Genomic DNA, 25,361 nt, shown 5'->3' with positions numbered 1-25,361 from the left:
CCTACAGGGGACCTTTGCTGGCAGCTCAAGAATCTAGTGCCTCCCCCAGGAAATTCCCTTGCATTTATATGATATCTATCCTGAATATGCTTAAATGTGATTTACGTACATTCTGTCTCCCCTTCAACAGCAGACTGTCAGCTACCTGAGGGTAGGGAGGCTTTTCTTTTTTGTCTCTGTATACCCAGCACCTAGCATGGTATCTGCCACAGGGACGCTAGGAAGCTTGGAGTTAGGAAGGCCTGAATTTGAATCCTGACTTAGCCCTTGCCAGCTGTGTGACCCTCAGTAAGTCACTTAACCTCTCAGTACCTCAGTTTCCTCATTTGTAAAATGGGGATAATAATAACACCTACCTCTCAGAGCTATTGTGAGCCTCAAGTGAATTAACATAGAACCTCGAAGCTCTATATAGATAAGTTATTACATAAAAAGGCATTTAAATGTACTTACTGATTGCTTGATTGAAAACATAAGTCCGATGAGACCTCTTCTTGACAGTGGAATGGTTTCATTCCTGCAGTCAGAAATTTCTGAGTAGCTATATTTGAGTTTCTCTCTCTCTCTTTCTCTGTGTCTCTCTCTCTTTCTCTCTTCGGTCCCTCCCTCCCTCTCTCTTTCTGTGTATGTACGTGTGTGTGTGTGCATGTGCATGCATGTGTCCTTGGGAATGTTTTAGGTATCAGGGTATGCTAACCAAGTTCTCAGGCACAGACAATAGCATGGAGTTTGAATGATCGCTCTGCCACAAGGTCAACAACAAAGGTGTCTCTGACAGCACCTTCCAAAGACTTCCACAATCTCCCTGGCCTGCCTGTGTCAGAAGCCACAGGACTTTGATAGCTGCTCATTAGACAAAATCATGGGTTTAACATGAAATGCTCAACAAGACCCATTGACTTCAGTCTTTCTCTCCCCACTCTACCTATTAAGGTCCTGGACACCAGCCAAGGCCACTCAGCTCCTAAATGTGATCATTTCTCATTGTAATTAAACCCCTAGGCCTCCTGGGAGGGGTTTAAAGCCAAGAACAACTGTTGGAAAGCCTGGTATACTTGTACGCATTCGCTTGAGTGAGACTCACTTCTTTTCGGAGATTTCCCTAATGAATAATCCCACCTTTCTGAGACTGTTCCTTTATTTTGTTCTCCCACCCCCCACATACATCCTTGCATTTACTTGTTCTCATTTTGCACTGTATCAACTTATACTTGTCTACCATTTTGCTTGGGGAGAATTCCTGGGCCTATTTCAGTTTGTTTTTCTGTTTCTGTCTAAAATTACAATCTCATGATCTCAAAGTGCCATATACATATGGGCTATTATTCAGGGAATGATTCCTCCCCATCAATTCCCTATCAAACTTCCAAGATACCCTGAAAGAATTTGCCTAAGATAAAGATCAGGATCAGCACTTTACCGTCTACACTCTCTGGGGCTGAAGGGAACAGGATTAAAGTTGCTATGAACTGCTCTTCTCTGCATCTTAGAACTAAAACCTTTCCCATTCTCTCTTCTCCTACCTTTTCCTCTGGTCTTTTTTGCTGTGTGCTTGTAATGGTTTTAGAAATTAATATGCTGGAATACTGTAGTATAGTGGATAAAGTGCTGGATTTACAGTCAGGAAGACCTGGGTTCAAAGGCCTCCTCAAACACTTACTATCTGCGTGACCCTGGGCAAGTCACTTAACCATCTCTGGCATTCGGTTTCCTCATGTGAAAAATGAAAGAGATCTGCTTAATGGCCTCCAAGGTCTTTTCTGGCTTTAAATCCATGATCATATGATGCTACATTTATGCGGGTATTTCCTTCATCATTTCAACCCATCCATACATTATCATCCTGTATGATTCTTATCTATGTATCTGATCCACATGCTGGGAGGGGTTCTTCTTCTGGCATCTCTGAATTTGTCTTTTTTTGAAATTTAAAACTATTTCAATATCATTGATTTCCTTTACAATTCTATTTTTTTATTAAATCCTTTTAAAAATATTATTCTGAGAATGGGTCAGACAGTCAAAGGAGTCCAACACACACTCACATGCATGCGCACACACACACTCACACACGTACACATACACACACAAACTATTAAGAACTCCTTCTTTAGGTATTTTTATATTTTGAGGTATTTCTGGAAACTCTCAGTCTCTCTATCGGTCTACATCATTCTAACTACACTGGAAAAGCCATTCTGTTTATATAAGGCATTTATATAAGGCATCATTGGAAATATGCTACAGCCCACTTAGGCCTACTACATGTCTCTCCATTGTCCTTGGGGTCGCGTTATTTTCTGGAAGACTATATATAGCGTCCCAAGATTTACAACCACAGAGCATTATGGGGGAATGTCAGTATTCAAAAGATGAATCTTCAACTGAGTGAAGTTAGGGTTTATTAAAGGGCATTACACATTTAACCAGTGTTCCTTCCTGCATGCTCCTTCTGATTCCTCCTGATCATAGTTCACTTGGGAACCATGAACTGAACCAGTGAGAGGAGAAGGAATTCCTTTACCAATTCTCCCTCTCTTTTATCCCAACTCTAAGAATTAATCTGGGGAGATGGGGTGGCAGGGGGAAGAAGAGGAGGTTAAAATGATCCTATTGGGGTTTTTTCACTGGCCCTTCTTAGTTTCAGCTACAGGTGGGTAATTCCTATCAGACTGGGGATTTTGAGCCACGACAACCTTGTAGTCAGAATTGTAGGTGGGACATTGCAGCCAGTTGGCCCATCAGGGCAGATCTCAGAAGCCAGAGTGCCTGACATTTGAGTCCAGAAGAGTTTTTGAACTTGAACCTGGAACTGAGTGCTATGGAAACTGAGCTAAGCTTTGACCCTGATCTTTTCCCCCTTCCCAGAGACTGAGGTGATGCAGAGAGAGGAGGATTATGCCTCTGACATATTTGGGAAGTATACTTGTGATTATATCTTCTGAAATAAAGATTTCTTTGTTAAATCTTATCTGTTAGTGACTAAATGTAACTAAGATGGAAGGGCCCCCTACACTTGAGGGAGCAATTCATCATTGGACTTACAGTCATTTGCAGAGAGCTTATAGATACCCCAACACCTGAAGGACACCTGAGAACCTCTAGGGAGGTGAAATGTAGCCTACCTGGCCTTCATGCAATGGGGGCCAGGATGGTCAGTGTTATACACAATTCCCCCAAAACAATCTAGTCAACTTCCTTCCTCCTGTTAAATTCTGGGACCAACTCATGTTCATTTGATACTGAATGTGACTGCTATATTGTAAGTTTCCATTTGCTCTACAATCAGAATATTTGATTATTTTACATGTAAGAAATTATTTCCATATAAAAATTTCATAATATAAAGTATTTATTGGGAGTTTTAAAAATCTAATATTCTAAACACTTCTTTGAGTTAAGAGGTTGAGGCTTATATTTCCCAGCAAACATAAGGGCTCAGCTAGCAATAATAACCTCTTCTCTGTAGATCACCAGTCTCTGGAACCATCCAGTCTTTGGACCCTCCAAGTTCCTAGCTTTTCTCTCCCTTTCTTCTGTTGTCTATCTAGGCCTGCGTGCTTCTTTGACTCCTACCTCAGAGAGAAGGCTCAGAGAAGCCGGAACTTTCAAATACCTTCCAGGAGTGACTGCTTCATAAACTTTAAAGCACTACAGAAATGCGAATTGGTGATGGCATAATCCAATTGTCTCCAAAGAGTAAAAACTGTTTAAATATGCATTCCCAGTATATATTTTTGGGAGGTGGTTGTTTTTGCTTTTTAACCAACTTTATGCATTTTCACTGACTCTCCTCCATGCTCGGTATTCTCCCTCCTCTTCTCTACCTCCTGGATTCCCCGGCTTCCTTCAAGTCCCGGTTAAAACCCCATCTTCTTTAGGAAGCCTTTGCTGATCTCTCTTAATGCCTTCCCTTCCCTCTGTTGATTATCTTTAATTTATCCTATATTCATGTTGTCTCCCCATTAGACTAGGAACTCCTTGAGGGCAGGGACTACTAGCTTTTGCCTTGCTTTGTATTTATAGCACTTAGCACATTGCCTGTACTTACAATGTAGGTACTTAATAATTGTTTATTGACTTGATTTAACTTATAGGTAGATACTATTGTGTGACTCATCCTGTCTGACCCAAAACAAAAACTTGGGGATAGGGGACTCATTCACTGGCCACTGCCCTGCTGTACAGAGCCCATCCTCTCAGTGGTGTCTGTCCTCGTACAAGGTGATCTGTGGGGCAGGGGAAAGATACCTTGGACTTCGAGGATGGAGGCTGGTACACTTTCCTAAAAACATCTGTGTAGATGCTGCCATTTTTGCTCCAGTAGTAGTAAGGTTATCTTTGCCTTGAGTCCTAAAGTTGGTTTAGAAAGGGAAGAAGGTTAAGAATTTGCACAGTAGTAGGAGTGATGAGAAGGGAGTACTGAGGGATGATAAGTGAAGGGTAGGTGTGCTTGCGTTGAAGACAAATCCCATGATTAGGTATTGCAGGGAGCATGGCAATCTAACCCAACTTCCCACTCCTAGATTGGTTAATATATGCCTTTTGGGATCATGCCACATCTCTCACTTTGGAAACCACTAGTATAGTCAATAAACAGCTGGCCTCCAAGTCAGGAAAATCCACATCTGACACATATAGATTGTATGACCCTGGACATCTCACTTACCCTCTCAGTGTCCTAGGAAACTCTCCAAGACTACAAGTAACAGAACAGTTGCTAATATGCACTGGTAAAGATATATTCCACACTATGAGTTCTCTGAAGCAATGAAATAACAAGTTCAGACCAATAAGCTGCCGCTGCAAATTTCCCTGGTGGGGAAGGAGGCTGAAATTATTGACTAAGAGGAAGTTTGGGAAATGTGTGAATTTCTGTTGGTCCTAGTTCTTTCCTTGTTTCTAAGGATCACAGGAGAGAAGAAATTATGTATTTTCAGCTTTTAACTGTACCCCCTTGTGTACAATGTACAAACCCTATTCTTTTCTGCTCCAATTTTGGGAGTGGACTCACAATTTCTAGAGGAAAGAGAATGATGGCCTATCCCAAGATAAATCAAATGGCTTTCAGTGGACTACCCTGCCAAGCACTGGGGCTTTTTAAAAATACCACCACAACATGACATAGTGGTGTTCACCAATAATACCAGCTTCTGCAAGAGCCTGAGACTGGCAGATTTTTTGAGCAGAGTAGTTCTGAGTTATGTTGACCTCATGTCCACATTAAGTTCAACATTCAATAATGTGCATACCTGAGAGCAAAGGACCACCAGGTTGCTTAAGGAGGGGCAGACCTTCCCAGGTCAGAAAAAGTGTAGGTCAAAAGTTCTGAGGCAATGAATAGGTGATTAGTGGAATCAGCCCACAAGTAGCCCCTGCACTTCTGATCTGGGAGAGATAGAGAGAACCGGTCTTTTAAAACAACAGTGAAAATAACTACACTTTCATCCATCCATCCATATTATTTTCATCACTCCATATTGCCAGGTTCACCCCAAGGCTACCTTCACATGTCTGCTTGCTTCCAGGGCTCTAATTCCTAATAACTCTGGAGACATCAAAATAACCAAACTAACCAAACCCTGATCCTTCATATTCTCCAGAGCTCTATCCAGCTTCCACTCCAATCTCTTGGGTTTTTTGTTCCTAGGGACTTCTTATCTTCCCTCCCACTCTTCCACCTGCCTGTCTCTACCGCCTAGTTCAGACCTCCAAGCTACTGGCTCCTTGGTATTGTGTATGTGGACCTGTTCTCTTTTCCTGATTCAGAGAATTATTCTTTCCTTCATGGCAGGGTCATTCTACCCTGTCACTTTTTCTTGCCCTCAAAGAGTCTGAGTGAAAAACAGAAGGATCATCCAACCAAGTAGAAATTCTGCTACAAGCAGAACACCAGCAATTTTACAGGGATGCTTCCATTTTCTTAAACACATGCAAACCCCCACAACTCTCTGATTTTGCTTCTGCTACCAAGTCTCTTTGCCAGCCTCTCTCTGTGACAGCAGGGCTTTATCACCACACAGCTATGATTCAGAGCCAGACCTCTGGATGCTTCAAGCTAAAATTATTCTCACACACAAATGGAGAACAACAATGGGAAAAAGTGAAAATGGAAACATTTTGCAAGTTGCTGCCTGGGATAATTTATGGAATTGGCCTTGACAGTCTAGTTTTCTCCAGCATCTACCCTGTGAAAGGATGGATACTCTACAGACAGATAAAAAGGTAGGCAAAGACAAAGTCGTCCATGGGAGTTACATATAGTAAGGGAGTAAATGGAATAAAAAAAAATGTATATTTTTAGTATAAAGAGATTTAAGAGATCACTGTACAGAGGAAATTTTGTTTCATCACAATTCCCATTCTCATCAACACCCCTGAATATACGTACCATTCTTATGTATATAAATCCATAACCAATAAAGTTCAAAAAAGAAGAAGGAATTATGCCATGATGTAATGGAAAGAACACTGGATTCAATCTATCAGTCAATAATCATTTAAAAATAAAATGGTCACTGGACTCCAAAAGCTCACTTATTATGAGAGGAGATAATATAGGCATATAAAGGTATTTTGTGGATAGGCACATACAAAACAGATATAAAATAGTGAAGAGGTAATTTGGGGACAAAAACTAGGAGATCAGGGCATTAGAAAAGGACTTCTGTAGAAGAAGGTGCCCAAACTGAGTCTTGAAAGAAACTGGTGATTCTACAAGTTGGCATTTATATAGCACTAAAGGGCATGCAAAGCACTGCATTTGTGTTATCTGTTATTTGATTCTCCCCACAACCCTGAGAGGTAGGTGTGATTATAATCCCCATAATGCAGATGGGGAAATGGAGGCAGGAAGAAGTTAAGTGATTTGTCCTGAGTCACACACCTAGGAAGTGTCTGAGGTGGACTTTAAACTCAGGTTGTCCTGATTCCAAGTTCAACATTCTATATGCACGGTGCTATTTTCTAAGAGATGGAGGTGAGGAGAGAGGGTATAGGCATGGAGGACAGCCAGTACGGGGACACAGAGGCAGGAAATACTATTTACTCTTGCAGAGTAGCAGTAAGATGGTCAGTTTGACTGGGCCTTAGAGTGTGGGAAAGGGATTATGTGTAAAAAGACTAGAAAGGTAGGTTGGGACCAGGTTATAAAAGAGCTTTGAATGCCAAATAGAGAAGTCTATTAAATCCTAGAGGTGACAGGGACCCACTGGCAGTAAGGTGGTGTTATGGGGGAAGTGATGCAGTCAGGCCAAGTAGAAAACTGATTTAGACAAAGTCAAAGATCTTAACTCTACTGCTTCCTAACTCTTTGGCTTTGATCGGGTCCTCAGCAACTTGTTCTGGAAAATGAAAGGGTCAGAGGAGATAAGCCCTATGATCAAAAGTACCCAGCATTGCATTCCACACTCTGGGCAGCATGCTAGACAGAGGCGTTGAAGATGAAAGAATATGCCTATGTTTCTGCCTGGAAAAAAGTCTCAATTCAAAATGCACTTTAGTTCACAGTATTTAGTACTGGAAAGGACCTGACCCAACCCTTTTTTTTTTTAAAAAGTTAGATTAGGAAACAAACCAAAAAGCAATTTGTGCAAGATCACCCAAGTGACTACAATTGGAACCCAGGTCCTCTTGATTTATAATCTGGGATTTTTTCTACTACCTGATGCTGCCCCTGGGGAAGGTTTAGCTAACACCCTCTGTACTCCATGACCATTTCTTCTTGTAACCAATGGTAGTTATGGAATACCCAGTCAGTTTAAGGATATAGCATTTAGCCTGAAGAGAACTTTGCTCCATTCAGAGCTGACTGGTATGAATGAGAAATTGCCCCCAAGATCTCGGCATCATCAACAGTAACTGAGTGATACTTAAGACCACAGAATCACCAACTTATAGCTAGAGGGGACCTTACTGGACAAGCTAGTCCAACCTCCTCATTCTATATAAGACAAAACTGAGGTATAGAAACATAAAATGACTAAGGTCACACAACTTGCAAATGTCAGCCCTGGGATTTGAACACACATATCCCTATCTGCCTCAGTTTCCCCATCTATAAAATGAGTTGGAGAAGGAAATGCCAAACTACTCCAAAATCTTTGCCAAGGAAACCCCATATGGGGTCACAAAGAGTCAGACACGACTGAACAACAACCACCTCTGCCTCCAGATCCATTGTTCCACAAAGCAGCAGTGTTATCCTGGAAATAAAAATTAAGTCTTCTGCCCCATGAATTTTCTACATTGAAACCAGCTGATTTGAAATCTAAGAGTTTTATTTTTTTTAAAATCAGCAAGGTCCCTCAATACAATGTATAATTCATGGAGTGCAATGGATAAATGAAGCTTGTTACCTGAGGCAATTGCCTTGCGGAAAGACTGAGATCTGAAGTGCTTAGGAGCCCCAAGTCACAGAAGGAAATCTCAACAGACCCTCACATCAGGCTCTTTCTGCTTTGGCTCTGCTTCCCTAAGTGGAAAGCAGAGAGTGATGGATAGTTTTCCCTAGTTCTATATCTATAATAGGAGATAGCTCTGATACCTCCCTTCACACAGGTATATCTCACCATATGCAACAGAAGTTGGGTTCTTTTTGCCCCTGTCTCTGTCTTTAAGTTTCTTCTGCCATCGCTCTTTGTCAAAGATGCAGCGTCCAGCCTCTGGCATTCCCAGTCTGCCCTTTATGTAGCAGGTTACAGGCCTAAAGGGGTTAACCTGCTCGCCTCTTCCCCTACAGAGACCAACTGCAGGTTTAAAGTGGGCAAAGACAGAAAATAGGAAGGCACAGCAATATGACTGGCAGCAAGGAGCCAGAAGCTGTGGGAGTCTGGGAGAACACAGAAGTGAGCTGCCACAAAAACCCAGAATAGGGGAGAGTAAAGATGCCCCCACCTTGAACATGCCCACAAGTCACTGATGATAAACTCCTTACCAAGTGCCTTGCTATCTCAAGCTTAACTGATCTAAGGTACCTCAAGGGATATGCAAATTAATTTCCCTCCAGTATTTCATAAGATTCTCTGTTAATCCTTGGTTTTTCACTTTCAAGATCTTTCTTCCTTCAATCTCTCTACTGCCCTGCTCTCCCCTACTCCAGCACTATGTGTCACTGCCAGGTTAACCTTAAAACAAAGCTTTCCTTCCTCTTATGTCCTTCCCAATCTCAAAAGCTTTCAATAATTCCCACTTCATATAAGATAAAATTCAAATCAATACCCTCCACAATGTGGTCCAATCGACTTTGATTGTCCTCAATTCCATTACATACCATCAGCTTACTGATCTATTTACTGTCCCTCAAATATACCTTGCCCTTTTATCAATGACTTGAATGAAGATATGCTTGTGGATTACAAATACCAAGAGAGCTAACTTAATGAGTAACAACCTTGAGACAATTTTGTCCCCCCTCCAAAAAAATCTTGATAGACAAGCCAGAAATATGGCACAAACCTAATGATGAAAAAATCAGTTGTAAAAGTGAACAATGGGAGAAGTACAACTAGATAAGAGTTCATGTGGGCAAGTCATAGGGATTTCAATAAACTGCAAGGTCAAGATGAGTCAACAGTATGACATGGCAGCCAAAAAAAAGTCAGAGTGATCTTTAGACTGCATTAGAAGAAGCAGGACATACAGTAGAAGGGCAATGAGAGACATGCTGGGAGCTGGCTGGCCAAGCTGCTTTTGGAATAGCATGCTTAGTTCTCTGGCTTAGCACTGTGCCTGGCACTTAGCTGTTGCTGCTCAGTCATTTTTTAGTCATATCTGTCTCTTCATGACCCCATTTGGGGTTTTCCCGGCAAAGATATTGGAGTGGTTTACCATTTCCGTCTCCAGCTCATTTTAGAGGAACTGAGGCAAACAGAGTTAAGTGACTTCCCCAGGGTCACACAGCCAGTAAGTGTCTGAGGCCAAATTTGAACTCAGGTCTTCCTGACTCCAGGTCCAGTGCTCTATCTACTTTGCCACCTGGGGTTTTTGTTTTTTTTTTAGAAAGGACATGGAAAAGCTGCTCATCATTTGCCATGCACACCACAACCCTCCTATCCTTTTTCATTCTACCCAGCTCTTATCCATGTTCTCCCATAACTCCTTCTCAGAGAGTCTACTTGATGTGTTGGGGGCCTTCCTCTAGACATCTTGATTGACTTGAACCAGGATGGTGAAAGAAATCAAAATCACTTCAAACTAGAGACATTTATCTGGAAAAGAAAACATGATGACCATTCTCAAATATTTAAAGGGTCAGCTATCATGTCGTAGAGGAATTAGATGTATTTAATAGTAGTAATAGTAGCAACAGTGCTGGTGGTGGTGGTGGTGGTGGTAACAGCAGAAGCAGTAGTAGCCGCCGCAGCAGCAAAAATTACATTTACATAGTGTTTTAAGGTTTGCAAAGTCCTTTTACAATTTCTAAAAATAATGTTAATCATCACATCAACCTTGGGAGACAGGTGCTATTTTTAACCTCATGTTTACAAAATGGCAACCTGAGGCAAATAGAAATTGAAAGATCTTTTATCTTTGCCTCAGTTTCCTCATCTGTGAAATAGGGATAGTTTTAGCACCAACCTCCCAGGGTTGTTGTGATTTTAAATGAAATGGTACTTGCAAAGCAATTGGAAAACTTTAAAATGATAATTAATTTTTATTGTCAATATGATTATTATCCAGAGTCACACAGATAATAAATGTTAGGAGCAAAGTTTGAACTCAGATCTTCCTGATTTCATTTCTAGAACTCTCTCTACTATACCATCTAACAACTGTTCTATCACAGAGGATAAAACTAGAAACAATGAGTAGAAGTTGCAGAGAGGCAGGTGAAGTAGATATATGGAGAAAATTCTTAAAAATAAAACCAGTCCAAAAGTAGAAGAGAAAGAAAAGTAGTGATCCTTCACAATTATCTCCCCTTCAGTGTTCTTATCAAACTTTCAAAGGTTTAAAATTGACATTTTAAACTAGTGCTATTATATACATCATTCTGTATGTGGGGGATAAAGGAAACCTCTAGGGCTCTCCATATTAACTGGAGGTCTTAATGATGGGGTGGAGGGGAGAAAGTACTGGACCCAGAATCAAAGGACCTGGATTCTAGTCTTTTTTCTGCTACTAACTTTTTGAATCTCCCTGAGGAAGTCTTATAGACTTATTTCTCCATGGATTAAGAAAAAAGGCTAAACTCATGGAATCCCAGAGTTGGAAAGGATCTCAAAACCATTCCTTTAATTGAAGTTTGAATCCCCTTCTCAAAAAAGTAGTCATCCAGATTATTCTAGATAAACCAGTACATTCCAAGGTGGTTTATTCAACTTTTTCATAGTTCAAATTGCTAAAAAATAATAACAATAATAATTTTTTTTTCCTTTTGTAGAGCTGAAATCTGCCTCTCCATAAATTTTTGTCCATTACTTTTAGTTTTTCCCTCTGGAAAAAATCTAACCTCTCATCCACATAGCAGTCCTATAAATACATGAAGGCAGCTATCATGAACTTCCTTTAGAAGATTAAGCCTTCTCTTTTTCAGGCTAACTTTTGTCAGGTCTTCAACCTATCCTTGTATCTCTCAGTTTCAAGGTCTATCACCATACTGGTTGCTCTCCTCCAAACATGCTCCAGACTGGGAATGATGTTCCCTTAAGTTTGGTTCCTGGGATGTTTCTGTAGGCAGTTGGCAAGAAACAGAGGGGGGAAGCAGAGGAAGTTTTGCTAATCCTACTAAACAACTATTCCCAATTCCAGGGCAGCTTCAGACTCTCAGACTACAAGTGAAGTCAATGAATATTTATGAAGCACCTAAGATGCTTAGAATTTCCTAAGGACATCTTCCTAGCCTCTGGGGAACTCATGCCCTACATTAAAAGAAAACCATCTTGTTCTTCTGGCAGCTTGGTAATATGGTGGTACAGTGGATAGAGAGCTGGGCCTGGAGTCAAGAAGACCTGAATTCAAATCTTACCTCAGATATTTACTAACTGTGTGACCCTAAGCAAGTCACTCAACCTCTTTTTCCCTCAGTTTCCTCAACTGTATAATGGGAATAATGGCAGCTACTTCCCAGAGTTTTTGTGAGGATCAAAATAGATGATGTTTGTAAAGTGCCTGGCACATAGTAGGTGCTTAATTGATATTTCTTTGTTGTCTCTCACTACTTGGGATACAGCACGCAGAAGACACTCAATCATTGTTAAAACATTTGCTTTGGGATTAGGGGCCTTTTGTCTTAGCATGCTACTCTCTGTGCCCCCATTCACAAAGGGGACACAAAATCTTCAGCTACCCATGAGGGTTATGCTACAATAACAGTGACTGATGGCATTTTTCCTTTCTTAACCAGCTACCGAGAATAATAGCACCCATCTGGCTGGATTCTAGCAGTCCTCAAACAAGATAACTCATGCAGAGATTTTTGTGAACCTCAGCTCTTGAATTGTGCTGCAGCCTTTCCCAGAAGAGTCTATAAACGAATGGGATGCTAGGCCATCTCTGTCTGCAGGGTTTCAGACAATGAGAGGGCAAAGGCAAACTTCAGGCCAGGCTATGTCTGAGAGGGAGTGCGCTCTAGATTCCTGGGTGGAAGTCATTGAGGTCTTTGGGTCTGAATCTATTCAGACTCAAAGCACAATGCAGGACCCCAGTAATACCAATCCCAGTTGCTGGCAATGTATTCTTGAAGGAAGGAAGAGAAATAAGTAAATCCAGGTAACTCTGAGTAAATAGAGCTATGAAGTCAAATAGTAGAGTTCTCTAGACCTCTCTGAACCTTAAGGAAGCAAAAGTTCAAGTGCCCCGGTACAGACTGATGAGCATTGTTCCATGTGCCTGTAAGTTAGAGTCTATATCACTGACACCAGATAGGTTTCTTATTGACACAAGAGGCTCAGCATTGAGTCTATCTAGCTGTATGATTTTAGTCAAGTCTTTTCACTAAGGGGTCAGATTGCCTTTCTGTAGAAAGAGCCAAACTAAAGCAGGGGTTCTGACCCATCTTTGGGTCATAGAGCCATTTGGCAGTCTGGTGAAACCTATGGACCCCTTTTTAAATGCATAAAATACACAGAATTACAAAGGAAACCAATTATATTGAAATACAGTTACCAAAATGTTGAAGGTTTCAAGTTCACAGACCCCTGAAATCTCTTCATGAACCCCAAGTTAAGAACCCCTGGATTAGCTGATTTCTAAGATTCCTTCTAGCTTTGACATTCTGTAATTCTAATCAATCAGCCAACCAATGAGCAACACGGAGGCAGGCAAAGATTCCTAAGCCGGGAGGAACATATCAAATATATGAATTATTTATCATCATGAGTTGAGAAAGATACTGATAAGTTATAGTAGTTAAAATGTTCATGTCTGTTTACGTGCAAGTTCCATGAAGGAAGGGACCTTGTCTCAACTTTCTATCTCCCCATTTCAGTGACTAAAAACATATAGACACTTTCATGTTTGTTCCATTGAATTGAAGCAGTATACTACATTGTAAAGTGAACTGGGCTTGGACTAATACAACTGGGTCTCTGCACTCTCTGAACAACCATTGGAATCTTGGTTTTGTCATTTGTGATCATGGATGAGTCACCTATCTTCTCTAAGACTCAGCTTCCTTCTCTGTAAAACACATGTCACAGTGGTTGATTATCTATCTCTGAGGCTCTTAAGGAATTGAATGAATATATTCTTGTAAAGTACATTATAAACCTTAAAGAAACATATATACATAAACACACACATATATGTATATGAGTATACCTTCACACATGTAAATGTATATATATACATACATAGTGTGTGTATATGTAGATATATGCATGTGTGCATATTATATGTGTGTGAGTGTAGCCAGAGTGATAGTCCCATCTGAATTTTCCTTCATAAAACTCGAAATTCATCATTCATTCAAGAAGTAGTTATGGAACACCTACTACATACCCAGGATCATGCTGTTAGGAGCTCTGTGGCAGTCAAAGAAAGTGTAAGGCATGAGACCTACCCATGTGAAGTGCCCAATCCAGTAGAAGAAACAAGGCATACGCAAACTAAACAGTCAAATAATTCCAAGACAGGAAGTACATAATTAATCTACATCTGGTATAGAGAACATAACTAAGGAATATAAACATCAATTACTAGAATCCACCAATCTTGTTGTGATACCTCATCTTCCTTTTTCTTCTCCTTCTCCTTCTCCATCTCCTTCTTCTGGCAATCGGGGTTAAGTGATTTGCCCAAGATCACATAGCTAGCAAGTATCTCAGACTATATTTGAAGTCAGGTCCTCCTGACTCCAGGGCCTGTGCTCTGTCCATTGCACCATCTAGCTTACCCTATGATACTTCATTTTAACCAATAGTTTTCATCATCTCAATAACCAACTATTTTACCATAACTGAGAACAAGAAGCAAAGTAGATAACTTGAATTCCCCCTTTCTTCTGTGTTCTTCCACATCTTTTGCAGAAGCAACTAAGAAGCACTGAGATGAAAAAAGCAGACTTCATACTGGAGAAGAAGCAACAAAAGGAGAGACATCCACATACCCTGGATGGTGTATATCTACCAGAGGCAAGAACGAGTACAAAAACCATTTGCGCACAATGTGTAAAATAAAAACTGGAGGAAGGGATAATAATCCTCCAACCTAAACTTCATAAGAATTTGAATCTATTTCTGTAATTTGGAGACTGATCGTGAGCACTATGAATCAATGTTACCTAAGAAAGTAGCAGTGAAGTTCACTTTGCATAATTCAACTCGTGCCAAATGTCATGAGGGAGCAGAACAGTGGGTTTCAATCCAATGCTGCTAGCCACACAATAAAGAGATATGAAAACACATATACATACACACACATACACACATACCTGCATCCCATCCATGACAAAGATATAGAACTTTGAGCAACTTACAAAGGAGACTCTCTTAAATCACAAAGCACATATCAACCACTGTATTTGCTCCATTTTACAAGTTTTGTTCAAAAAGTAAGTTTACAAGAATCCCTAGTACATTGTGCACAGACAACTTTATTGGATTATAATCTTTTTTTAAGGCAAATTTGACAAAGTAGAACAATCATAAATATCTGTGACTTGGTGTCCTCAGTATAAAGTGGTTATACTCCTAGTCACATAATCCCTTATACAAAATGTGAGCTGATTCCATTTTTAAAGGCAAAAGAAATTCATTGTCCACTTGATTAAGAGAGAATATTTTCAGTAAACACTAAAGCTCTCTCATAACATTTCCCTCATATCACTATTGCCAACATCCCTAGCACTACCTGAATAGATTACTACAGTAGTCTACTAATAGTTTTCTCTTCTTGAATGAGTGTATCCTTCAATTTGTCTTTCAGAGAAATGCCAGAATGACCTCAGCATGTCACTTCTCTGCTCAAAAGTCTTTAGTGGTTCCCTATTTCCTTCAATCAAAGTTCAGATATTTTTGCCAGGCACAATACGACATTACCCTACCTTTCTGGCCCTATCTGATACAAATTCCCTTCATATCATCCAATTGAATGGAGCTATTGAGGATCCTCAAAACAACCCTTGTACTTTCCTGTCTTTGCTCACTGTTTCCTATTCTGAAATATCCTTTTCTTCCAGAATTAATGAAAAGAAACACAAGGGAAGGTGACTTAGCCATACCAGATCTGAAACTGTATTATAAAGCAGCAATCATCAAAACTATTTGGTATTGGCTAAGAAATAGAGGATCAGTGGAATAGGTTAGGTACACAACACACAATAGTCAATGACTATAGTAATCTACTATTTGATAAACCCAAAGACTCCACCAGTTGGGATACGAATTCACTATATAACAAAAACTACTAGGAAAACTGGAAAATAGTATGGCACAAATTAGGCATACACCAACACCTTCCCATTGCATACCAAGATAAGATCAAAATGGGTACATGATTTAAACATAAAGGGTGATACTATAAGAAAATGAAGAGAGCAAGGAATGATCTATGGAAAGGGGAGCAGTTTAAGACCAAGCAGATAGAGAACATTATAAAATGCAAAATGGATAATTTTGATTACATTAAATTAAAAAGTGTTTGCACAAACAAAGCTAATGCAACCAAGATTATAAGGAAATCAGAGAGCAGGGACATATTTTTTTATAGCCAGTATCTCTGATAAAGGCTTCACTTCTAAAATATATACAAACCTGAGTCAAATTTATGATACAAGCCATTCTCCAACTGAGAAATGGTCAAAGGATATGAACAGGCAGTTTTCAGATGAAGAAACTAAAGCTGTCTATAGTCTTATAAAAAAATGCTCTAAATCACTACTGATTAGAGAAATACAAATTAAAGAACTCTGAGGTACCACCTCACACCTATCAGATTGGTTAATATGACAAAAAAAGAAGATTACAAATGTTGGAGAAGATGTGGGAAAATTGGAACATTAATGCATTGTTGGTGGAGTTGTGAACTGATCTAAACATTCTAGAGAGCACTTTGGAACTAAATCCAAAGGGCTGTAAAACTGTGAACACCCTTTGATCCAGCAATAACACTACTAAGTCTGTATCTCAAAGAGATCACAAAAAAGGGAAAAGGATGCATATTTATAGCAGCTCTTTTTGTGGCAGCAAAGAATTAGGATATCCATCAACTGGGGAATGGCTGAACAAATTGTAGCATATGAATATAATGGAATACTATTGTGCTATAAGAAATGATGCGCAGGTAGATTTCAGAAAAACTTGGAAAGACTTGATGCTGAGTGAAGTGAGCAGAACGAGGAGAATATTGTACACCATAACAGCAACACTGTACAACGACCATCTTTGATAGACTTAGCTCTTCTCAGCAATGCAATGATCTAAGACAATTCCAAAAGACTCATGATGGAAAATGCTATATACATCCAGAGAAAGAACTATGGAGTCCAAAATGCAGATCAAAGCATACTATTTTTTCTTTTTTGTTGTTTTCTTACTTGAGGTTTTCCCCTTTTGTTCTGATTCTTCTGTCACACCATGACTAATGTGGAAATTTGTTTAATATAATTGTACATGTGTAGCCTATATCAGATTGTTTATCACCTTGGGGAGGGGGGAGGAAAGGAGGAAGAAAAAATTTGAGACTCAAAATCTTATAAAAGTGAATATTGAAAACTATCTGCATGTAATTGGGGGAAAAAAACAAAATACTACTAAGAAAAATTTTTTAAAATTCTTTCCTTCCTTCCTGTCTTCTTTCCTTTCTTCCTACCTTCCTTCCTTCTCATCTTCCTTTCTTCCTTCCTATTTTCCTCTCTATCCCTTTCTTTCTTTCCGTTCACAGAGATCTTTCAAGATTCCCCTGAATCTGACCATTTTGTCATTTCTTGTGACAATTAAATTCATATCCCATAATTTGTTTAACCATTCCCTAACAGACCAGCAAACCCTTAGTTTTCAGTCTTTGGTTACAATAAAAAGTACTGCTGTAAATATTTTTATATATGTGAGTCCTTTTCCTCTTAACTTCTCCAGTGTGAAGCATGCCTGGAATTTCCATTCTCCCTTTCTTTGTCTATTGAATTCCTACTCATCCTGTAATATATAACTCATATAGCACTTCCATTGTGATCTTTTTTGGTCCTCACATATTAAGCCAAAAATCATTTCTGGGAAAACAAAGGTCTTAAGTCCATAGTGGCCTTGTTTGTTCCTCTGTAACATAATCATCAGAAATTATCATGTATTGCAATTTTCTGTGTATCCTTGCTATCCTTTTCCTAGATCAGAAGCTCCATGAGGGTAGGTACTACATCTGAAAAAAGTCTCTCTCTCTCCCTTTGCCTATTATAGTTTGGGTGTTTTAGCTACACCAAGAATTGAGAATACAATGTATTGTTAACAGTTTGGGGGGCATTGGTTAGAGGAAATTTTGTCTCTTGGATCTAGTGTTTTTCAATAAATGCGACACTCCTGGAATGTCAATACATTTTGAGAAAACTTTAATGGAGACACATTGTAGGAAGTACTCTCCTATTTAGATAGCTGAACATTTTTCTGAACTTAATCCTAATATATGCATATCACCAAAAGCTGACAATCATGAGGACAATCCAGTGCACACTGTAGTCACCTCATCAGGGCTTGTTGAACTTGTTGAGCATTATATCAAAGCAGGCAAAATTTCAGGAAGGAAGGCAGTAGTATATCCTTGAGCAAACTTTTTCTAGGGAACACAAATCTACAAGAACAGTTACAAATAATCTATATTATAAACACTATCTCATTTGCCTCAAGAGGATGTCCTATAAACAACCAAATTGCTGTAGCACGTGAAACACACCAACAATTAACATTGGAATCTTCCTTTCTAAACAACCTTAACCAATACTACATTTGTCCAGCTCTGGGAGAGATGAGAAAGAGGAAAGGCAGATACTAAAAAAATGTCATCAACTAAATCACTGATACATGACAGGATATAGCTCTGTTCATATCATATTGTTTGGGGTGAGGGGAAGAACCAGACCTTTTGATCTATACACAGGCAATCAGTGCAGATCCACACCCTTTCCCCAGTCTTCGATGCCTCCACGTTCCTCCTTTCTTCAAGCTAGAGAATTGCTGGGAAGCCTCCCTAAACTAGAAAGCCTTCTTGGATTAACTATACCCATTTTCTCCTCCCAACACAATCCCTGACTGGCTCTATTTCATTGGCATATTTCTCTATTTAAAATAATGACATATCAATCAACAGGCATGTGTCTGTTCTATTAGAGGGCAGTGATTGCCCCCTAACGGATGGGGATCCTTCTATTCCATACTCTGAACTTCTGTAAGAACCAAAAAAATGTTGCGGGGATTGCCTTATAAACAGGTGTTATTAAGCCAGAAATTGTTTCTGGAGAACAAGGGTCTTAAATCCTTTTTACACTACATGAGAAAACACCTCTGAGTTCTAATTAAGTTGAACCAATTAGCCACCCACAGATGCTTAGCACTGTTTCCCATGGTCAGGCAATCATCTCTATTAAAATCCATTTTGAAGTAAGGAGTGAACTCAAAAGCATCTCTGGCACTGGTTTTCTACAAATCAATTACCCCTTTAGATACTTTCTGTAAATACTCTAAAGCCAATGCTGTTCCAGCCTCCTAATCCAGTGAAGGGTTTTAGGATTAAGCTAGCTGCAAAAGGCTCATCATCAGTCTTTGCTAAGGAGACAGCTGCAAACAGGAGGTTAAAGGATGTATAAGTGACAATTGAGGGAGCAAGAAAATCCACTCACTGCCCACTACAGGACCTGAGCAGTGTAGCTAGCTAGATTTTGTCAAATACACACTGAGTTCAAGGTTTCCATGAAATGCCGCTGTTACAATTCAGCTTTTCTCTGCTTGGTTGAGCTATTTAGCAGCAATTTCCCACCTCAAAAATAATGAGTCAAATGGGAAGCTTGTGGACACAGAGCCCCTATTTTCCAAAGGTTCCACAACCACACTCTCACCAGAACAGTTCTTTCCTAGTCCACTGTGGACTCAAACTACTCTGCTAGGTAGACCCCAGAAAACATTAAGTGCTGCTGTATGGAGGATTTTACAAAGGAAGCCCCAGTGTCTCAGATGCATATCCTTTCCCAGTTGAAGCCATTTCCACTAGTTCCACAAGCCTCCCTCCCAAAAATCCAATTACAAGAAATGTTTGTTTCCCCTCTGTGGGGTGATGATAATCATGATGTAAAGAACAACATCTGGACAATTAATTAGAATTCAAACTTCCTCATCAAACGTTAGGGCTGTTCTTCAATCTATCCATGTTTATTAGTCAACATGATACTTCTCAGCTCAACATCAGGCTTTTCTCCCCGGTCTGTTTGTTTCTGGGTGGTTTTTTTTTTTCTCACTAGAACAAAAACATATTTTTTCATAGCTCTCCCAGCCAGAACTCTGTATCCATTAATCAGGTGTGACCAAACATGAAATCACAAACTGAGTACCTCTAGTACTTACAGCCAATCATCATTATAGCGACTGCAAAGATCTTCTCTATGTCTGTGGAGGGGGCAATGTTCCCGAACCCCACGCTGGTGAGGCTGGTCATGGTGAAATACAAGGAAGAGATGTAGACAGAGTTCTTACTTGGGCCACCTTCCCACTTTCCCAGGCCAGACACATTGAACTGGTAAGGTGTCCCAGCATCCATAGCCAGCTGGTAGAGCCAGCTGTTGTTACGGATCATTTTTGTATCTTCATCAAAAATCTCATAGTCCCCGATGCTGTACCAGATACAGGCCATCCAGTGGGCAGCCAATCCAAACACACACACCAGCAGGACGAGTACTGCAGCTCCATACTCAATGTAGTGATCCAACTTGCGGGCCACTCGTCCCAGGCGGAGGAGTCGAACAACTTTCAGTGAGCTAAACAGGCTGCTGATTCCCTGTGGAGGAAGTAAAAAATAGTGTGAGACACTCATAAAGTAATAATTCTGGCTCTGAAACTATGATTTCTCACATTGGAAATGCTTCCTACGGATGTGCCACTAAGTGGGCATCCCATTCCCAATCAGCTGTATTCAATTCAATTCAAAAAGCTTTTATTAAACACCTATGTGTTAGGCACTAAAGACACAAAGATAAAAACAAAGCAGTTTCTGACCTCAAAGCACTTAAATTTTATGGGGAGAGTCATGAAGAGTCATAAGGAAAGGAACTTTGAAGTCTTCTTTCTGACAGTCAAAATTCTGGAAAAGGCATACCATAGCTCCCAAGCTCTGGCTTCCGTCTTTGCTAGAAACCAAGTTAGATCTTAATGTTGTGTCAAGTAACCACAACTAATTACCCAGTTATTAGTCATGGAATGCTAGAAGAGATATCCTGAAGGAAATTTATAGAAGTCCTCTATTTCAGAAGATAGGTGAATATCTAACCTTTAAAGACAGTTACTATTCTACAAATAACTGTCTCCCAAGAGAGCTCTAGATATATTATACAAACATAAAATAAATTACAAAGCAGCTAGGCTAAAATACACCCACTCACCATAGTCACCTTGAGCTTCTCATTTTTCATCTCTATTTCTAGAACCTTAACACAATTAAAAATGCTTTAAAAAGTTAGATGTAAAAATAAGGAAATGTCTCCTGTATAAAAATATCACTGTTTTGTCAAAAAGCAAATAGCCCAAGCTAAGATGAACTTTGCCCTGTAGAGAGACAGGCATTTCTCCACTATTCTGAACACTTACTAACTCCCTCTCCACCAAAGGTCAGTTAAACTCAGAAGCAGTAGGTAAATGTACAGATACTTTCACTCCTGTCAATACACTTGACATCTACTGAACCTTCTAAATAAGATAGATATGTGTGAGTGTGTACATACATGCACACGTACATAGATATGTCCATGTGCATATATATATACGTACATAGATATGTCCATGTGCATATATATATATATACACACATTAAACACACACACAAATAAATATATGTGTATGTGTATGCATACCCACGCATATATCCACACAGGTTATTTTAATAGGGGTCTTTTGTTACTCTTAAAAAAACAACAGCCACAGCCACATATAGAGGTGAGCTTGCTAGTTAGATGACTGAAAGTTTACTATTCAGCTTGTCAAGTATTCATTGTCACTGGTCCTACCTATACTTATAGGTAAATAACTGTTTGAGTTCAGTGGGACTGCATGTTCAAGTCCAGCTTACACCTTCCTCCTTATCATCTCCTTATGCCTAATCCAAGCACTCACCTTCTCTCCACACTCCCTAATTAAAAACCTCTTTTTTGAAAGGAACTGAAATTCTCCTTCCCTAGGATATATAAATGAGTAATTGATTAAGGCTTAATACCTCTCCTAGTAAACTCCGCATTTTTTAAAATGATTTTTAATATAATTTATTTATTTTCAGTTTTCAACTTTCACTTCCACAAGATTTTGAATTCCAAATTTTCTTCCCATCTCTCCCCCTACCTCAGGACAGTGTGTACCCCAACCATGTCTTTCCCCAACCTGCCCTCTTTTATATCACCCCCCCCCCCCCCCCACCTTTCTCTTACCCTCCTCCCTTCTATTTTTCTGTAGGGTAAGATAGATTTCTATACTTCCTTGCCTATTTGCCAGTTACATGCAAAACCAATTTTTAACATTCACTTTTAAAGCTTTGAGTTCCACATTCTCTCCCTTCCTCCCCACCCACCCTCATGGAGAAAGCAAGCAATTCACCATAGATCATACGTGTGTAGCCATGCAAAACACTTCCATAACAGTCATGTTGTGAAAGACTAACCACATTTCCCTCTATCCTGTCCGACCCTCCATCTATTTCATTCTCTCCCTTGATCTGTCCCCCCACAATAGTGTTTGCTTCTAATTACCCTTCCCCCAATCTGCCAGTCCTTCTATTATCTCCCTCTACTATCCCCATCCCCCCACCTTCCTGCAGGTAATACCCAATCGAATGTGTGTTATTCCCTCCTTAAACCAAATCCAATAAGAATAAGGGTCACTTTATCGCCTTTCACCTCTCCATCTCTTCCCCTCCTTTGTAAAAGCTCTTTCTAGCCTCTTTTATGTGAGATGATTTACTGCATTTTACCTCTCCCTTTCTTAAACTCTGCATTTTAATGGATTATAATGCCAAAAACAGTTTCTAATTGTAGAATTTCAGCTATAAGCTCGCTGGGTAGAGGAAGTGTTTTAGGGAAGCAGTGAAGGACCCTTCCTTCTTGACAGACCTGAAATTACACCATTTAAGTGACTTCTTATCCTCAGTTTTCTCATCTGTAAAATGTGGGGTTTGGATTGGGTGATCTCTAAAGGGCTTTCTACCTTTCACATTCTATGAGCACCATCACCATACAGTTTTTGGTCTTTGTTTTGCTTTGGTTTTGGTCTTGATCTGGGTTTTTCCTTGATGTAGACAAGAACTCCAAAATGGACCCTCCTGTGAAGCTTATGATCTTAGAGCTACCTGAAGTAATGAGAAATTTAATGGCTTGCCCAAGATCACACAGCCAACAGGTATCAGAGGCAAAATTTTAATCTTTCTCTGACTTCAGCCCTCCCACACCATACTTCCTCTCACTCTATATGTGCTCCCCTGTGTAAATGTTTTACAGTGCCTCCTGCCATAGAGAAAGTAAAATCTTTGAGTGATGGGGATCTTTGTCACTTTCTCTTAGTCCCTTCCTTGTAGTAGGTACTTAATAGAGGACTGAACTGGAACTCTAGTTTTATCTATAAAGCAGACACAGAGAAAATCTTTCAGAGCAGTAATTCTCAGAAATGTAACTAATGATTTTGTGGCCTGGGGCAAAACCAGTCAGTGATTTGGGCTCACACATATCTGTCCTTGAATGTTATATCATCTTCCTATCTTCATGACGTTATCAATATTGGTGTATACCAATACCCTACTTGTTTCATGTTTTCCTTTTTACAACATTAACAGCTGGAACTCTAGTTATTTAAAAAGCATTATTAGTTATGAACACAATTTTTTCTCATATCTTCTGAAATATAGTGGCCCTTGAAAATGAAAGACAATATTATCCACACTTTTCCCCCTCTCAGAACACTAAAAATATTTCTACAGAGAATATTGCCATATGCCACAAAAACACATTCCCCCTGGGGCTTCTTTAAGAAAATCTATAATTCCAGAGAATTTTCTGCCACATCTTTTGGAGTATGAAGTACCCATAATTCCAGATCGGGGTGAACAGAAGGGAAAAGTTATAGCAATTGCCTTAATTACTGCGATCACAAAATTTAGAGCTAGAAGGGAGCCTAAACACTAGCCCATCACTCTCATTTAACAGAGGCAGAGTAGTGATTGTAAGAGAGTTTCCTAAAATTACACAGTGAATAAGTAGGAAAGCCTGGCTTTGAACCAGGCTTTTAAAGTCCAGACCTAGACCTCTCTTTATTATGCCAAATTACCTCTGAAAAAATGACCTTTGGCCAGAAAGGCTTTTGGAACCCAATAATCCACCTGAGTCTGTAGCTAAAGTAAATGTGTATCATTCAGCTTATTCAATCAGTTGGATATGCTAGAAGCTTGGTTATCCATCTGTAGGGTCAAAAGAAAATAGATGATGGCTTCTTCAATTTATTCAGTGGTCTGGCCTCTCTCAAGTGAAACTCTTCAGAGGCTTTTACTCCGTTCATAGAGTAAGAACACATGTACAAAATGGAGAATAAAAATTATTGCCTAATCTTTCATAACTTGGGATCTTTGGGATATTCACTAGGACACAATAATAGATAGAGTAAACTCTTCAGGTACCATCTAGAATAAAGAAATGCATGACAAGAGGCAGCATAATACACTGGAGAGTATATTAGGTTTGGAATCAGGAAGGCCTAAGTCAAAATCCCACCTTAGCCATCTATTAGGTAGGTGACACTGGACAAGTTACTTAATTGCTGTCTGCCTCAGATTCCTCATCTGGAGGGAAATGGAATGGATTAAATGGTTTCCAATCAGTTAACAAGCATTCATTAACTGGAGTGCTAGGTGGCACAGTGGATAGAGTCCCTGACCTGGAGTCAGGGAGACTCTTCTTTTTTTGATTCAATTAGCTGTATATGGCCCTGGGCAAGTCACTTAACCCTCTTTGCCTCAGTTCCTCATCTGTAAAATGAGCTGGAGAAGGAAATGGCAAACTACTCTGGTATCTTTGCCAAAACAAAAAAATGGGGTTACAAAGAGTCAGACACGACTGAAATGAATGAACAACAAAATTTATTAATCATCCACTATGTGCCAGACACTGTGCTAGGCACTGAGGATATAAACACAAGGAATGAAATAATCCATATGAATTTGCATTTTAAGAGGAAAAATAACAAATTCATACATATGCATGCTTATGTGTATACAGCAGAAAGTGAAGAAATAAATATACTTATAGCTAGCATTTACATAGTCTTTAAAGGATTACAAACTATTAACATGTGTTAACATTCTATCCTCTCAACAGATGTGAAGTAGGTTCTTTTATTATCCTCATATTACAGATCAGGAAACTGAGTCATTGAGAGATTAAGTGACTTGTTCCAGTGTCATACAGCTAGAATGTGTTCTGAAGCAAGATTGGAATACAAATCTTCCTAACTCCAACTGCTGCATTCTAGCCTCTGCCATGAGGAAAGATGACACCAACAAAGTAGTTAAATACAAGGTAGTACAGGAGGGAGGATACTAGAAGTTAGGGAGATCAGGAAAGGTTTCATACAGATGATGGTGCTTGAACTGCATCTTAAAGGAAGAGAGAAGCAGGCAGAGGCAGAGGTAAGGGACTTCGAGGGAGGGCATTCCAGACATGAAGGGTAGCAGGTACAAAGGCACAGGCACAGAGGGTGGAT

General features: G+C 39.7%; 1 protein-coding gene across 3 annotated transcripts in view; it reads right to left on the bottom strand.

The window, feature by feature from the left end:
- The window catches only part of KCNH1 (potassium voltage-gated channel subfamily H member 1), a 582,340-nt gene that overhangs the window by 416,592 nt on the left and 140,387 nt on the right, over nt 1-25,361 (bottom strand). For all 3 annotated transcript variants that reach the window (XM_072637864.1, XM_072637862.1, XM_072637863.1), the window contains exon 7: nt 19,983-20,412. In XM_072637864.1, the coding sequence (XP_072493965.1) occupies nt 19,983-20,412 (430 nt within the window). The remainder of the gene's footprint in view (nt 1-19,982; nt 20,413-25,361) is intronic.

Source organism: Notamacropus eugenii, chromosome 2, assembly GCF_028372415.1.
Source record: "Notamacropus eugenii isolate mMacEug1 chromosome 2, mMacEug1.pri_v2, whole genome shotgun sequence".
Classification (NCBI taxonomy): domain Eukaryota; kingdom Metazoa; phylum Chordata; class Mammalia; order Diprotodontia; family Macropodidae; genus Notamacropus; species Notamacropus eugenii.
Note: the sequence above shows the minus strand (reverse complement) of the source record. Positions and strands in the feature narration are given on the sequence as shown.